At 40.0% G+C, this 17,463-nt stretch overlaps 1 protein-coding gene across 2 annotated transcripts in view; it reads left to right on the top strand.

Annotated features, from left to right (window-relative positions):
- LOC117554753 (matrix metalloproteinase-17-like) overlaps nucleotides 1–17,463 on the top strand; it is an 84,282-nt gene that overhangs the window by 66,358 nt on the left and 461 nt on the right. The window contains exons 5-10 of one of the 2 annotated variants that reach the window (XM_034229244.1): nucleotides 5,151–5,327; nucleotides 6,070–6,172; nucleotides 7,856–7,938; nucleotides 9,569–9,721; nucleotides 9,866–10,123; nucleotides 15,913–17,463. The exon at nucleotides 15,913–17,463 is cut by the window's right edge and continues 461 nt beyond it. In XM_034229244.1, coding sequence (XP_034085135.1) covers nucleotides 5,151–5,327; nucleotides 6,070–6,172; nucleotides 7,856–7,938; nucleotides 9,569–9,721; nucleotides 9,866–10,123; nucleotides 15,913–16,223 — 1,085 coding nt within the window. In that variant the 3' untranslated portion in view covers nucleotides 16,224–17,463. The remainder of the gene's footprint in view (nucleotides 1–5,150; nucleotides 5,328–6,069; nucleotides 6,173–7,855; nucleotides 7,939–9,568; nucleotides 9,722–9,865; nucleotides 10,124–15,912) is intronic. The other variant, XM_034229245.1, reaches the window with a different exon arrangement.

The raw sequence follows: 17,463 nt of genomic DNA on the forward strand, positions 1-17,463 counted from the left end.
AGATTCCAAGAAAAACTATGCATATATGTGCAGTACCAGCCTATTTTAGACGGATCATTCTTCATGATATTCTCCTCATGATTGTGTCTAAAACCTCAGGCTGAGATTTAAGCTCCTCGGGGGTCACAGGGCTCACTGTGCTGTCCTGCTCCTCAGATGTGGAGCTTATAGCTTGTCACGGGGGTGAAGATGACACTGACTACACCAGCTGGCGAGTCTCTGATGCAGCCAGGACCTGTGTTCATCTCCATTATTTTGGTTTAGCCCTGGTTAAGCTGTGAACCATATGTTCCAGAGGCTCAATCTGCTCCAATTAGAGCTCACAGCGGGCCTCAGCAGCGGCAGGGGACGCTGGCATGATGCTGTCACAGTTTACAGAATCATCTGGGGTTTGGTTAATGGCAGCAGGGCAGGGACGCAGGGAGGGGTCAGAGGTGGGAACTCGTCTTGACCCCAATCTATCTCTCTTTCCAAAATCAATCAGTTCTTGGGAAATAATTAGGCTTCCGGTCCTGGTACGAAAGATAGTCACTTGGTTTGAAACACAACCTTCTGTAGGAGCGAGAGTGAAGAGATGCTACCTTGTTTGCTGTTCTTGCCTTCAAGACATCATATTTTACACCAAAAAAAACATGATATTCCCTCTTTGAAAGCCCTGCCCTTGGGAAATGTATCATTTTCATACTCCAAGAAAGTCTACTAAAACGACAAATTCCGGACTGACGTTTTAGCCAAGGTAGTTGCTTGTTTCTATGTCAAATATTTTCTTCCTTTTGAATGAATTTCACTTGGAATGCATTATTAGCAATAATACTTTTCTTTTCAATATAGTTAGCTTCTGTTTTGAAATGTTCTGTTTATGAAATGACATGGGATGCTTTTTTTTAATAATATTTTATAAAATATCATTAAATAATGATAGTGAATATGGCCAAAATGAACAATGAATGATCAAAACATAATTTTTGATTGATCTTCAGAAAGCCTTTCATTTTAAAATATTGAGCAGCTTTAAAGAGATGATTCAACTTGTTACAATTTTAATTTGACACTGGGGCAGTTTTCTGGTTACTCTTATAATACTTAACCAAACAGTTGAGTAATACTTCCTACTATACAATTATTTAAATATATTTTGTCATCATTCTATCTGTTGGCTTGAGCTTTTCTCTCAGTAAGACCATACTGTACCTTATGTTTCCAGAGTCTGCTGGTCAGTTATAGAAAGATGTCACATCCTTTCTTCTTCCTCAGAATTTACCAATGAATGGGTTCGAGCTTGATGTGCCTTCATATTTTATTGTGGATCATTGTTACTGAACATATATTATTAAATATGAACCATTGATGTGAGCGTCCCACATCTCCTCTTTTTATAGCAGCCATTCAGTCTGTTCAGTAGCTTAAAGGATTTTGTTTCTAGAGCTGCCAACTTGCCTTATTTAACACGCTGAATATTCACGAAAGGAGTCATTCTGACTTTATTCTATTATCTATCTATTATACATAATGTAATAGCTCTTTGTATAACATTTTCCTCGGGCCGGCCAAAATAATACGGTGAATAATGTCTGAAACACAACAAACAATCTGCAAAGGAAAGGTTATATTTAGAGTTTGACCAATATATTACCTTTGGGAATATTATCTATCTGTATACTAGCAGATGAGAAAATAAATTAAAGATTTTATTTGGAAAACCATTATGTTTTCTTTCCAAAGTTGATTTTCCGAGTAGAACATTCTCAGACTTCCAAGTGAAATGTTCGACAACAAATAAATACAAGTTCAACAATCTGACAATTTTAATTTCACTTCTCGTAACCTACTGTAGATGGAGTTCAATAAAATGTGATAAATATTTAAAAACACGTAGGCCCATTTTTTCCCTTTTCTCAACACCCTATTTCTTATATTTCCAAGGATTCAGCTTCATTCCCTCTCAGAAATATCAGGATCTGCGTCCAAATTGAGATTTATCGAGTAAGCGCTGTGCTTGAGCATGGAATATAAATCAAGCCTGCACTGTACTTTTCAATAATCTAGTAGTATATACTGTATGGGTAATGGGGCCCTCTCTTTGAGGGTAACCAATACAGGAAGGAAATAAGTGGGTCAACTGCAGCTGCAGATATTACCAGAATTGAGGGAGCCTGTGTAATACGTTCAGTCTCAGAAAAAAAGATCGACCGCACCAGCAAATCTTCTACTTGAAGAACTCTTCCATTACAATTGAGACCCCTTAATGATATACTTGGCCATTTGCACTATGTTAAACCCTCAGAATCAATGGGTGTCTCAGGTTTAATGAATGCTCAGATGTTGACGGTCAGTTAAAGCCCTCTCTCATCCTGGTGGGGGAACTGCTGAATCACCATCCTACATGAAAATGAATGTGTTTCGTCCCATCACTTTAAACGCGTTATTTTTCTTTAAAGGTCCCATGTCATGGCCATTTCTACTGATCATAATTCCATTGTTGAGGTCTACTAAAACAGATTTATATTGTGAAATTTTCCAAACTCACATTGGTTTCTCATACAGCATTTCTGTAAAGTATGTGTATTCACCAGGTATTCACTCTCTGTCCTAAACGGCTTGTTGGAGCTCCTGCCCCCCCCCTCCTTGTGAGCCCAGTGTGCTCTGATTGATCGGGACGTTTGCGAGGCTCGTTGCTGCTCGCATCAGGCTTCCGTGTCGGCGAAACAAGAGAACAAGCTAAACTCATCCTGAGCACACACACACACACAAACACTCACAGCCGAAGTAAAAACAATAAGTGTGGCTTGATATTGAGTAAGAAAAAGGTTTATAACGCTGTGAGCATGGGTCTGCGGAGAGCATTTCTCCGCGATCCCAATGTAGTAGTCCGAAAAACGTTTACCCATTTAAACAATCGTGGTAGATACCTTGTTTGCTTTAAACATCATAAATACACAAACAACAATGAATACTTACAGGTTGTGTACCCGAATCTCCCGCTGGTCCAAACAAAGTAGGAACAGCATCGTTCGTCAGCGTAGGGCACGCTGTACATATCCGGCATGAATTGCTGAAAGGTTTGGGAAGTTTTGTTTCATGAAAGGCTGGCAGAGGGTGTTGCCTCTGGGTATCCCTACGTAGTGATACCCAGGAAGAAAACATTGGAAAATGAGAAATCTCTAACGAGACGTTTTGGGGAGGTATTTTCTGTGCTATAGTCTCGCTACAGGGTGTACTTTGAGGGTTTTTGACTCTGCAGACCGTTTACATGCAGAAAAACCTTCATAACACACAAGGGGACGGGTAATAACCGGAAAAGCATGACATGGGACCTTTAAGAGTTTGTTAAAAGGAATATATATCTGAATTGATTTTTGAGTGGTAATGCAAGGTCACTACTAAAGGATTCACATTAAATCAAAAGGTAAGCCCTGGGCTGGTGTTGTGTCTGCCTCTTTCCTTCTCAATCCAAGTGCTGCAGGCTATGTTTGTAACATTCTGGATACAGTTATATTCAAGTTAGAGATACCCCAGAATTATTACTGTGCATCAAAGTTATGCAATATCTTACTGCAGGATACCCTGCGAATGATTCCTTTAGTTGCATTTCTGATGTTGCTCCTGTCTGCTCACTCTGAAGCTCTCTCTCTCCCTCGTGTTCCTTCTCTCTGTGTCTCTGCCACAAAGGTCTCACTCCATGAGTCCCGTTCATCCCCCCAAATCTCTCCGCTCTGACTTTGTCCGTTGGCATTACGATGTTCGTTCCCGTCAACCTCAGATGGACTGTAAATACGATGACATGGTACCTACTTTGTTCTGAATCCCTGCTCTCAACCCCCTTCAATCCGTCCTTTGATCCACCTTCCCTCTCCGCGCCATGTGCTCCCGTAGATTAGAGTTGGCATTTGGTTTTCGAATTTCCCAGGTGTTGTAAGCACAAGTGCACGTCTCCAATTGTCCTTTTGTCTTCCGACAGAGCACAGCACTCAGATGTTCCCAAGTCGAGGCCAACACAAGGTTAACTGAACGCAGACTTCAGCCGAGCCACCAAGGAACCCTAAGCTAGCTTGGCTCGACACGCTAGCTCTCACGTATTTAGCAAATGTGAATCTCTGAAACCCAGGTTTTGTCTAGAGCGTAGTAGAGCCGGACAAGTAGTTTTCGGGAGGCTTTCCCTTTTTCTTTTTTAGTTGCACATCGAGGGAAATGTGCTTTAATAGCCTGCAGCCTCTTTAGGTGTCTTTCCGCACTCAGGTTTTGATTGGCAGCCCAGAGGCTCAGACAGACATAGTTATCTCACTGCACCACATGCCTAACAGCACTCGCAGCCACTAGAGCTGTCCGTCACGCCTCTTAACTTGCAACCTATGGACTTCTCTCATGAAAGGGATAAACGCACAAGCAGGGGCTGTATTAATTCTACAAAAGTCACAAACTTTAAGCAGCAAAATGATCTCTCTAAGCTGAGATGCAACCTTTTCATTCAAAAGTGATTATTGATTTATTAACGGTGACTAATACTTACTGGTGTTTGTTACAATCTTTATTATCATTGTCTCATCAAGCCTGCTGTAACAATACGTGTATCTCCTACCTCTCTGTATGTTGTCACCTCTCACTGACGAGGAGAGCTGTGTCTAATCTTTGAGTATGCAACTAATGTATTACTACACTGGACAGCAACGACTGTAGGGAAGAATACATATGCTGTGTGCTGCATTCTGTAGCTGCGTCTTTGATTAAATTGACCGCTCACCTAAATAACTCCAAAAGGTGAAGAGGGGGGGATTCAAACTTTGGAAAGTGTGTATCCTACCTGTTCATATGCATTGATATACTTGCACAAATATGTATTGAATGTATATTTATGAATATTTTTGGCACAAACGTACTAAAGCCACTTGCCATAGCATTTACATTTACATATAGCTGCACAGGCAAACACTGCACCCAAACAAACAAACAATTACAAAATAAATATACCAGAAACACATCATTAAATGCAGACAATCGCTTCTAAAAGAGAACTGTTATACATTGGGGTTAAAATGGTGCCATTGATGATGCATTTCGAGCAGGTAAAGAATGACACATATTGATGTAAGTTGTACTAAAACAAACCTGACAATGATTTCTGTGTCCCTCATGTTTCTCTCCCTCTCCGTCAGACACTCATGGGATGGATCTGTTTGCGGTTGCAGTCCATGAGTTTGGTCACGCCATCGGCCTGGTCCACACCTCAGCCATAGAGTCCATCATGAGACCGTACTACCAGGGTCCTGTAGGAGACCCTCTGAAATACGACCTACCGTATGAAGACAAGGTCCGCGTCTGGCAGCTCTACGGTACGAGGGAACATCCAAATGCTGTTCTGTGTGTGTGTGACAGAGAGAGGAAGAGCAATTGCTCTGTGGAGCAAGGTTATAGATGAATGAAAACACAGATTGAGTTAATTGGACCTTTTGTTTGTGGCATATGACCTTATCACATCATTGACTGATATAGAGAGCAGCAGTGTGTGCGGGAGAGAGACTAATGACCATGAAGACGAGAATGAAGTGCACCAAGCAACGCTGAAGGCCAGGACTGTGAAAGACAGAGATAAATTAAATGAAACCACAGAACAGACACTAAGACAAAGCCCAGAGCAGGAATTTAATACAGTCTGAAAAGAAAAGCCAAGGGTTAAGTGCTTTAAACTTGCATTCTCTGTAATAGCCAGCAGGGGGCACTTACAAATTACCCTACTTCTCACTTGATGCCCTAAGGCTAAGCAAATATTATCCTGGCAAGTTTTGTTTGTTTCAAGTCATCTTCCATACAGCTTGATGTTCATTATGTAAATGACGGTCCCATTTAGGGTAGATAGACTATAAACAGTATATGCTTTAGGGCTTGGCTACCACATTAGCTACTACAGTTTGTTTGGCCTGAATGCTATCCTTTTTTTCCCTATTAGAACTTTAACCTTTTTACAGTGTCTGTGATAATGCAGAATTTTCCAAAATACCCCCACAAGTTTGCAAAGCTACATTTAAATAAATTGCCTTGTTTTTAACATAGTCTTTAATCACCTATCCTCCCTAGGGGTCAGAGACTTGGTGTCCCACACAAACCGACCAGGCAACCCCTCCCAGACGGCTGAACCCCCTGTCCTGCTGGACCTCCCTGAAAACAGGTCCACTCTCCTGTAAGTAGAACATCTGGTTTCTTTTTAGCGATACACAAAGAACTCCACCCCTCCTTGTTGTCAAACATCCATCACCCAACAGTAGATACAAAAATGTTATTGTCAACATTGACTGTTGGAGCAATCGACGGTCCAGTTGACAACTTCAGGTGTGTTCACTATAGGAAAGGTGATGGGGTCTTTTTGAATTCAACAGCTTTAGACCATAAGTATCTATACAAAATGTAATTACAATTGTTTCAGATGTTTACAGTCTTTACAGTGTACAAGATATCTCACTGTGTACCTCTGTAAAGGCTTGGACTGACACACATTCCCAGCAGTGGAGCCTGTCAGACTACACAGAACATGAACCATAAGCACATTTAGAGAGATGACCTGGATTCAGCTAAGAGTCTCTTGTTTGTAATTTTAAATCATTTTCCACATTCAGGTGCCAGGCCATCATACTACACTATCTCCTCTCTCCTATAGGAAATGTATTAAAAGTATTATCTTTGTTATTATAGCTGGGACTTACTGAATAAATCAACTTCACTGTCAAAACAATAATATCTAGCACATTTCTAAAACGGTTATGCACTAAATAACAAATCAAAATGATTTTGAGTTACCTTGGCACTGTACTAACTTTATATATTTGGACATGTTAATTATTATAAAGCTTAAACAAAGTGAGTTAAGGGAGGAGATTGCTGCTTAGGGAGCAATCAAACTACACCAACAACAACAACAAATGTTTGCTATCCTCCATAAACACTCATTTAAAGACAGCAGTTCTAAAAATACAAATATAAAACCCTCTTTTCCTTTAATGGTGCCAGCCTTCCACTGCCCTCAATACTAATGTTTTACCTCCTCCATATTGTCATAATGTGCATTATAGCTGGATTATCCTTGACATGGGTCACAAATGTTGACCACTAGGCAGCGATGTGGTGTTGATAGAGCTCTGAATGGAGATCTTTGTTAATAATGCAGAGTCTAGCTGACTCCCACTCACAGTGGCAGCCCTGTGGTGCTAATGGCTTCATCATCGGGAGGCCAACCACGTCGGTGCTTTAAATCACTTATTAGCCCAGAGGATAAATGCACTGTGGGACCTCAGCGTGTCAGCGCGATGGCATTTCACCCTAATTTTCAGACTGATTAATTGAAGGAAACACATGGACATGCATGCATACATTCAAACTCTCTCGGCTTTGCAATTACCATATTTTTTTATGTATGCAAACAAACTGCATACCTTAAAATAAGTGAACATTTAGCCCTTAAAAGGTTTCTTGGCCTGGGTGATAGTCATTTGACAGGCTGTGTCCATGTGTAATATGGTTGTAACATGGGTGTAACATGGGTGTAATGGGCTTTGTTGATGTGAAATGTGGGTGTGATAACGTGTAAAATTGGTGTAGTAATTGTGGGTGTAATAATAGCGTAACATGGGTATAGTAAGGGTTTAATAAGGGTGAGATAAGATAATGTGTAATATGGGGATATAGGGTTGTAATAATCTGTGATATGGGTGTAATATTGACAATAGCAATCAATTAATTTTCTAAAATATTTACTTGTGATTGCCCATTTAACGGTTAAATCAGGTATATAGCCTCAAACACTCAAAGTTTAGATTGATGATATTTAATGTAATGTCCTTGTTTTTGTTGTATTACTTTCCTCTCCCAGGCTGACACAAGATGCCCCAGACAGATGTACCAGCCACTTCGATGCGGTGGCCCAAATTCGAGGGGAGGCCTTCTTTTTTAAAGGTATTCAGGCTGAAAAGGAAAGAGCAGACAAGGGACACTAATGGACAGACAGATGAATAGAAAGTGATATACTGTAGAGAGGGAAGAGAGAAAATGAGGTGAATGTGGAGGAGACAAAGTGGTAGAGTAAGGGACGGGGGCTGGACAGAGAAGCGGCTCCAGCGATCGATAGAGAGCACAGTCATGTGTGGCTCCCAGGGCCCCAATCAAATCAAATCAAATCAAGTTTTATTTATATAGCACATTTATAAACGATTTTTGGTCGAGTCAAAGTGCTGTACATATAATAAAAATAGCCTACAGTAGAGACACTTTACAGAAAATACAACAGCACAGATTGTTCAGAATATCAGTATGAGAAAAACGACACCCTCTATCCTTAGACCCTCACATCGTACAAGGAAAAACTTCCAGAGAAAAACCCACAGTTTAAAGGGGAAAAATGGGAGAAACCTCAGGAAGAGCAACAGAGGAGGGATCCCTCTCCCAGGACGGACAGACGTGCAATAGATGCCGTGTGTAAATCGAAGAGATAATACATTTTACAGCATATAGACCGAATGTTAGGAAATGCATGTGTCTGTAATAAGAAGATGAATCCACGAGGATGTCAGCTACAATCCTGTGGAAGCCATCAGAGAAGCAGCATGACGAGACCCAAGGCAGGACCGCAGAGACAGGTTCAGCCACGACCCGAAGTCCACGACTTAATCCAGAACTCAGGATAGAGGATCCAAGACACAGGACTACAGCAAGAGGATCAGCCTCGACTCCGGATCCCGGCGTAGATATAGATACAAAACAAGAAAAAAGATTTGGCTGGGTTAATCGGAACAAGAGAATACACAGACACAGACAGAGAGGGAAAAGGTCATTGGATAAAAGTTATTCTTGATAAGACTCTAAAAAGATCTCATGAACTTCCCCACTCAATCTATCAAGACCCGAGCAGTTCTATTAGATATAGTATAAGAAACAGAGATAGGGAGCACAACAACCTATCTCTTCGTCAGATGCACTTATCTAAGCGAATCTGTACCCCGTTACCCTCTACAAGGCCATAGACCAGCAGAGGGAAAATGGGGGGGTGGGTAAGGGTAAGGGTTTTTAAGAATAAACTGAAAGGGTCTAAAGGGGAAAAAGCTGTACTGTCGTATATTCTGCAGGCCCTTAAGGGCTCAAGCTTTTGTTTGGTGCATACTTGTTATCTGCAGAGCTGAATATTGATCCATTTAGCTGATTGGCAGGAGTGGTAAGAGAGCTTTTATTAGCCAGAACACATTATTATATTGTAAATGATCTCCTAAAACGTAACGCTTCAGAATATATTTTGGCTAAGGTTCCTGTTCCTTTAATTAGTTAAACCAAATGCATTCTTTACCAATACTATTTTCAAAGTTAAATCAAAGATGCTCAATAAACAGAGATACAACTCTAAAGAGAATGTAAGAGTAATTATTGAAGATTCAGTTCTTCTTTTGCCCTATGGATGTGAAGGAGGTAAAGGAATGTGTAAGATACTGCAGAGACAGCACACTGTGTCCTAACTTAACACAGCTTTTCTGGTAATAGACTCCCACTGGATATTGTGAAGAAGAACCAAGCTCTAACCTGTTCCCATCTGTTATAGGAAAGTACTTCTGGCGACTAACAAGAGAGAAGCACCTGGTGTCCCTGCGCCCCGCTCAGATCCATCGCTTCTGGAAGGGCCTCCCCCAAAATTTGGACAGTGTGGATGCTGTGTATGAGAGGCCTGGGGACCATAAAATTGTTTTTTTCAAAGGTAAATATCTCTATCTGGTATCAACTTCTTCTATTTGTCCGTGGTTTTAGTTGACTGACTAGGCTATACAACTTTGTAAATACATTCCAAATTATAAAGATAGTATTTCTCCTTTACATGTTGACCTGTGTCCACCCTCTTCAGGTCTAAAGTACTGGGTATTTAAGGATAATAACGTAGAGGAGGGCTACCCTCGTTCAATCAGTGACTTTGGCCTACCCTTGGAAGTAATAGATGCAGCCTTTGTTTGGCTACACAACGAGAAAACCTACTTCTTCAAGGACAACCTATACTGGCGCTACGATGACCACCTGAGACGAATGGACCTGGGATACCCTAAAGACAGCTCGCTCTGGAAGGGGCTGCCGCCACAACTGGACGACGCCATAAGGTGGTCTGATGGTGAGTAGCTAAAATAATCTTTAGTAAAAATGGCATTGAATGCCACACAGTTCAGATGTTCATACTCTCTACCTAAATTGTTTTATTAGTTTTAAACACAACCACAAACAGGCATTTTCCTCGTCAGTGGAAAATGACTCTAAATGGGAACACAGGTCTATAAAGTCTTATATAGCTCTAAAGGGAACTTTGAAAAGGTATGGAACGGTACCGTTTATATTTATTTTATTAGCTTTTCTTTTTAATGACTGATTTTAAATGCCATTTTCTTAATCTCTTTCATTTTTTGTAAAGCACTTTGAATTGCCTTGTGTTGAAAAGTGCTATATAAATAAACTTGTCTTGCCTTGCCTTGCCTACCGTCCCTCTCTCAATTTTAACTTTATATTGGAGGCAATTTTTTTTTAATGTGCTTATTAAAACTGTTGGTGTACAACATGGACATCATTTGGGCCCTCTGCCATAGCTGGCACCTCCACTTTTAATGGCTACAAAGAAAGAATTCTTACATTTTCTGAGCTTAAATATTTATATTCATGACCTTATTAAACCCACAGCTAACGTGTTATGATCATTTAAGAAAGAAACTCATTAGGGAAGTATTTTGACATGCAAATAAACACACATCCAAACTAAAACTCTCTAAGGCTCTTGGCAAATATGATGTGTACACAATAACTAATAACCGATGACCCATAACAATTGAGCTGTGGTTATGGAAAATGTAAGGTTCTACTTTGGCCTTTAGGGAACAAGTTTCCAGACAACAAACTTTTTAGATTACAAACCCTGAGTCTACCAGAAGGAGGGTGTAGAACGGGCATTTCGGCTTGCCAACAACAGCCTTGCCCTTTACACCGCAAACACGATGGCTGTTATGAATCCACAAGCCAGTCTCTCCTTATTAGACCATGCTGCAACAATGAGGTCAGTGGAGTCTGTCAAAAGCATTACACTTGGATTACAAGATTCTGGTCTAATCCTAGCAGGAAGTCTAACAGAGAAGGTTTCACCTGAATGAACCTAAAGGCAATCATCGTCTACAACCAAAGTTTGTCAATAGAGCAGTCAGCTTGCAGTAGTCTTATCTAAAAGACCAGCATGGAATCACAGTAAGAATGAAGCCAATGAAAGATAACGCCCATATTGAGCAGCCTTGCATTTCACAGATTGTGTACATTTTCAGTGCATCCGTCCTCACTATCTGCATCAGTTTACTTACACTATTTCCCTGCACCAATCCCTATCAGCCCTCCTATCAACCATGCACATACAGTATGCAATCCCTAATTTGAACTATTCAAACTAGTATCATTTTTACTTGTTCACTGAATTTAGCGCAATCTATCATTTATTCATGCAGAAATGTATTTATATGTACATGTATATGTATTTTTACACATCCGACTATTTCAAATGTAAGTGCGTAACAAAAGTATCTGTTAAGAAAAGGTTCACTATTTAAAATACATTAATGTTCATGTATTTTCATAGAAGTTTTAACAATGTCCATTGCATTACGTCTTAGTTGCTGTAATTAAGAGAATGTCGCACAAGAGGGCGGTGCTGAGCTGGAAAGTGAGGTTCGGGTTCAAGTGAAGGAAGGTTTACAGGAACTAGGGTGGCCTCAATGTGTGAGGACACAGACACTATTAGTATGTACATCATTTAAATTGTTAGAATGAATCTGTTTTACCATTATGCTGTTGTAACACTAAATGGGAAATGATTCATAAAAAGCATTTTGGTTTGTACACTGTCTTGTACATTTTACAAATTATTATTTGTAATGCGAAAGGTGTCACAAAACCCACAGTATCACCACTCTCTGGTAGTTCCCCTGTTTTATGGAAATATATAACTTTGCTAACACTAACAAAATACTGTATATATGTATTATATATTAGTGAAGCTTCCAGTTCTGCTTTTAACCTCCAAAAAAAAAAATGTTGAGAAAAACCTAATTATGCTGAAAATACTAGACTCAGTACATGACTTTGCAAACAAGCTGTATTTAGTAGATTTGTGTTGTGTATGGGTGTGTGTTAGTGTCTGTGTTTGGTTGGCCTACATAACAAATAGAAAGAAGCATTTCCCAGAGCCAAACATAATCCTTCAATTGAAATGATCATTTGTTTTAAGTGGGGGAAAAAATGATAAATAAAAATGATGCAGGAACTATTATAGTGCAACCATATGGCAGTACTTTAAATCCCTCTTTTAGTAGTTCAGTTGCAAACTTTTCTCATCCTCTCTGTGCTGCGATCAGCGTTGGCATTTACTCCTTCTTAGCGTAGCTGGGAATAACAGGTGTGTTATCAGGCTCACAAGTGGTCTGTGCTTATCTCTACTTAAAGCCTGAACTGTTTGTTAAACTTAAATGTGAGTACCGTCCTCCTCACACGCATGCTGTTTTGCGGCCGATTGTGGCTCTCAGTGACTACGACCAACCAACACTACTATCTTTCTGAGAGTGCCCTACTAATCTGTTGTCGCTGAGTGCTGCTCACGCATGAGAAATGTCTCACTCTGGCAGCACAGACACTGCGTTCTGTTCATATATTATAAAGCAGATCACACATGATTGTTAAATTCTGACCGTAACATACGGGAGACATGAGTGTTGCAAATTGGCTCATGTCCTTTATCACATATGGTCTATTACTGATACAGCGAGTAAATGTACCTTGAAAAAGTAAAAACTGATGACCTTTTAAATATTAATCGGGCAATTATTACATTACATTACCTTTCATTTAGCTAAGTGACCTACAAAAAAAGCAAGAATCCTGCAGATATATTAGATTTGATTAGCCAAAGCATTTTAAATAATACCTAAGAAGTGAGTCTTTTATCTCATTGAATTTATTATGTATTTATTGTTCAAGGTGTAGTCGAAACAGGTGGGTTTGAAGTTTGCGAAAAAAAAATTGTAGACTTTCCTCTATCCCAATATTAATTATCAACACTTATCACGTATCAACACTTATTAACAAAGCGTGAAGAATATGAATGTTATTTGGGTCAAGCCACTATATGACCTACTGAAAGCACTACATTTGCAGCCTAGTTACTGACGTAGGAGGAGTAAATCAGCAGGATATAAATATCAGATCTCAGCTGTGACGCACCTGCATTTGTTCAATGTTTCTAAGTAACAAGCTGAAGTGGTTAGGAGGAAGGAGTTCAATCGAGTACCAGAAACACGCATAGCATTTTCTTAAAGGTCAATTTGTACATTGAAGTTATGTCTTTTGTAATTACCTCCATACAAATATATTGTTATAAGGTCAATATAAAAGGTATTCACAACCTAACAGAAAGACCACGGTGATATTCACACTCAACCATTTAACAACTGAAACACCAATTAAATGCATTAGCTCATACGCATATTTAGTTTATATCATTCAATTAGTGTGTGTGTGTTGATCCATGTGTTCCCCCCTCTCTCTTTTCACTCCTCGTTCTCTGGCTAGCTTTATAGGAAGAGGTGGGGTAATGTGATCATTATTGGAGCATGTCACGCATTAATCTGCCATCTCAGTAATCTTTACGCGCTATGTGCATCTGTGCCTGTAAAGCATGCCTGTCCTTTACCTCCTATAAAATGCCTATAATGGTTTCTATAAAGCCTAAGCGTAAACGTGCGAGTGAAAATGTGCGGAGCTAACAGATAACCCTGTGTAATTCTGTGTGGCATTAGCATGACATTACCCATTATGGGGAGTGATTATTAAGTGCTGAAACATGAATTGCAATAAATACATAGAAAATAAACTAAACTGTACCATTTCTCTTTCACTTTTCTTTTAAAACATATTTTTAAAGGTTTTATTTGAGGGTTTCTCTCTCATTTAAACTTTAACAACAATCAAATCAATAAAACTCTGATATTTAGACTCACTGGGAGAAAGCCTGATTTAATCACGGTATAGCCTGTGGAGGGTAATAATATTAGACTTAATGAGTCACGAAATATGAAAAGGCAGCTTTTATACTGTCAATGAATTAAATGTGTAATGCACACAAGGCTATTTTCACACCAATTTGTAATTGCTTTGATAATAATGTAAAAAGAAAATCAATTTAGCTTCATCATGTGTGGATAAATTACACATGTTCTGTAAACCAGAGTCAGCTTTATTACCCAGTAGGTTCACACAAGGAATTTGGTTCGGTGTATGTGGTGCATACATAAATAGTGGGAGGATAAGTTGTTAGGAAAGAAACAAATATTAACAGTAAAGACAACATCTCCCATTATCACAAGTGACGTTATGAAGTGATTAAAGTCTGTCTTTTGTTGTTTTTTTGATTAAGAGCAACAGAAAAGACATACTCTACATTAAGACTTTTACATGAACTAGCTGTCAATCCACATATTATAACTGAGGTCCTTGGCATCTAAATGCAACACATGCAACTTCATTTGTTTCCCCTTCTATAATGGATTAAAGTTACAGAGGTTATTAGGCTTGATATGGGCAAAATGACTTGACCTGAGACCGAAAATGGTAAAAAAAAACATGTTGTGATATAACTCTATAATTAGCGGGTATTAATTCAATTTTATGACTTGACAGTAAAGTGAACATGTTGACTCGTCCGTGGCATTTCCTTTGACTAGACAAGGATGTTAGATCTGGAGTCCGTCCCCTACTGCTGCATCGAGAAAGGTTACCTGCTGTTCCAAAGCAATTACAATAGGTCAGATGCTGAGGACATATTGTTTTCCCCTGGGAGATAATAGTGTTTACTTCAACAGAGTTTTGGAAAGCAAATCCCCTCCAAGAAGTGTTTCCACCAGTTGGCTGTACAGAGTAGGCTTAGATAAAACACTTGTAGGTCTTTAGAATTGGCACAAAAACATCTAATTAGCAGGAGGTACTCGGGCCTTATTTCAGACTACTCAGACAGGCCACACCGCCTTTCCCCTGTAGCGACTCCCAGCTCAACGTGTGGAGGCTCTTTTTTTCCCGATCAGGTGTTTAGAGGTCTGTGTTGTGTCTGTGAGCTTTTAGCAGCCACAGAGGTCCTGCTAGGCTCTTTGATGTGTGTGAGTGTGAGAACAGGCCAACATAGAAAGAGAGGACAATCCCAATAAAATACCCATTTATATGAAAAGACACACAAATGCATGTATATAAACGAGCAATTTCACATATAAACACACCTTTGTGAGGGAGCTGGACAAATATCAAAGCCTTTACCTGCTGTTAAGCTGCTTCCATAAGCCTAGGATAAAGGGAACAATGAGATACAGGGAAGAGGAGAGACGTGGTGGAGACAACTCGTTGTGAACAGTGAGTGAGAACAGTGTTATGTACCGAAAGAGGTCTTTGAGAAAGCACAGGTTGAAGAGATGAATAGGAAATATGCTGCAAGCAGGAGACTGTTACTCTGTTGCAATAATAGGATATAGGAAGCAGCTAGAGAACATCCATTGTATTTGTTATACATTTGTTTTTCTCAATTATCTTGCTAATATATTTGTTTTCTGCATTTTAAAGGTCCCCTATTATGCAAATTCCACTTTTTCATGTCTTTAATATACATAAACATGTGTCCCCTCTGCGTTAAGAGATCCTGAAAGTTTCAGGAAAAAAGATTCCCTCTTTTTGTCCTGATCCATTTATATAAAAACCTCTCTGAAAATGAGCTGATCAGATTTTGGCCACTTTATGATGTCATAACGTTTGTTTGGCTTGTGTAACCATTAGCCAATCACCAACCAAGATAACACCAAAACACACACTAATTCCAACACTGTGCCTTTCTCTCCGAAGGCTCGTCCTATTTCTTCAAGGGGAAGGAGTACTGGCGAGTGCCGAGCAGCGACATGGAGGCGGAGGCAGGATACCCCCGCTCCATCGCCAAAGACTGGCTGCTGTGCACCGAGATGCAGGCAGACTCTCCGGACACGGAGACGAGACTCAACGTGCAGCATCAGCCGGACCACGCAGAGAACGGGTTCGAGGTGTGTTCCTGCACCTCGGACTCCGCCTCCCCTTTAGGCGCCCACCCCTCCCCCTCCCCCCTGTGGCTGCTGCCCCCCCTCTGGACGCTCTCGCTGGTCCTCCGCTCTGAACTGCTATGATGCCAAAACATGGGACGAGGTTCCTGAGCTGGATGCAAAAAAACAGTCGGTTTGGTGGAGGGCCCGTCGGGACTCATTCTGAATTCAAACTGGAATTTATAAATATCAATTGGTACGTTTTGGTATTATTTTCGCTGTTATTTATTTCACATGCTATTTGATGGTCATTTAAAGCGCCTTTCGGTATGGGTAGTACATACAGTTATCATATAATCATACTATAGCCTATCTAGTAGACATCAATCCACTGACAGTGACAATGCTAATACCGTGCTAAACAACTTTAGTTACACAGAACCACTTTTATTGTATTCTTAAATTGCTGTTGCATCATCGCAAGGAAGCTAATCCAATAGGATCGTTCAGAATGACTGTTTTCATGTAAAGCAAGTTTACAGCACTATTGAATGGCTACCTGGGATGTGGATTTCAAACAGTTGAAGAGTATCCTGAGATGGTAAAAGGTGGACAGTGGAGAGATTTAAAAATGTACCTTTCAGGAATAGTTGGACAATTTGGGGAAATGTATTATTCTTATTATTTAGTTAGATGAAAATATCCATTCTTGTCTCACGTCTGTCTGGTTCATATTTAGCTATCTCGTAGACAGTTAGCTTAGCTTAGCAATAATGCTTAAATCAGTGAAGAAACAAATAAGCTAAAGGCTAAGCCATGCTAGCGTGTTTGTTTCCTGCGATCACTCTCTATGCTAAGCTAACCAGGTCCTCGCTGTAGCCATATACCTTACATATGTGAGAATTTCACTTATTTTCTCATGTAACTCCAAAAAAGAAATGTCAAACCATTTCTTTAAATACTCACTGGCCAGTAGAACTTTCTGCCAGGCTCTTTACGGCCTTTTAAACATTTTTTACCAATCAAATAATCATGTTTAAGTTTAGGTCGGTTACAGGTAATGTTACAGTTCTCACCACGCCCAACCCCTATAGGGAGAAATACACAGTACTTTAACTCAGCTTGACAGGACAAAAACTCAAAACCAGGGTAAGAAATGACATCGGGGATAATGATAATATATTTGGATGGGTGACTGACAGGTGAAAAGTACCCAGAAATGCAGTGGAGATAGTTTACAAGTTAATGATCCCACGGGGGTTTGTCAGGAAGAGAAAATAAATGGCATGCTGGGATGTCGACAGGTAGATGGATAGCATACTGTACACAGGTAGATGGGGGAATACCATCGAGTACAGCAACACGAAGACAAAAAGGGCAGCGT

Source organism: Gymnodraco acuticeps, unplaced genomic scaffold (genome assembly GCF_902827175.1).
Source record: "Gymnodraco acuticeps unplaced genomic scaffold, fGymAcu1.1, whole genome shotgun sequence".
Lineage (NCBI taxonomy): Eukaryota > Metazoa > Chordata > Actinopteri > Perciformes > Bathydraconidae > Gymnodraco > Gymnodraco acuticeps.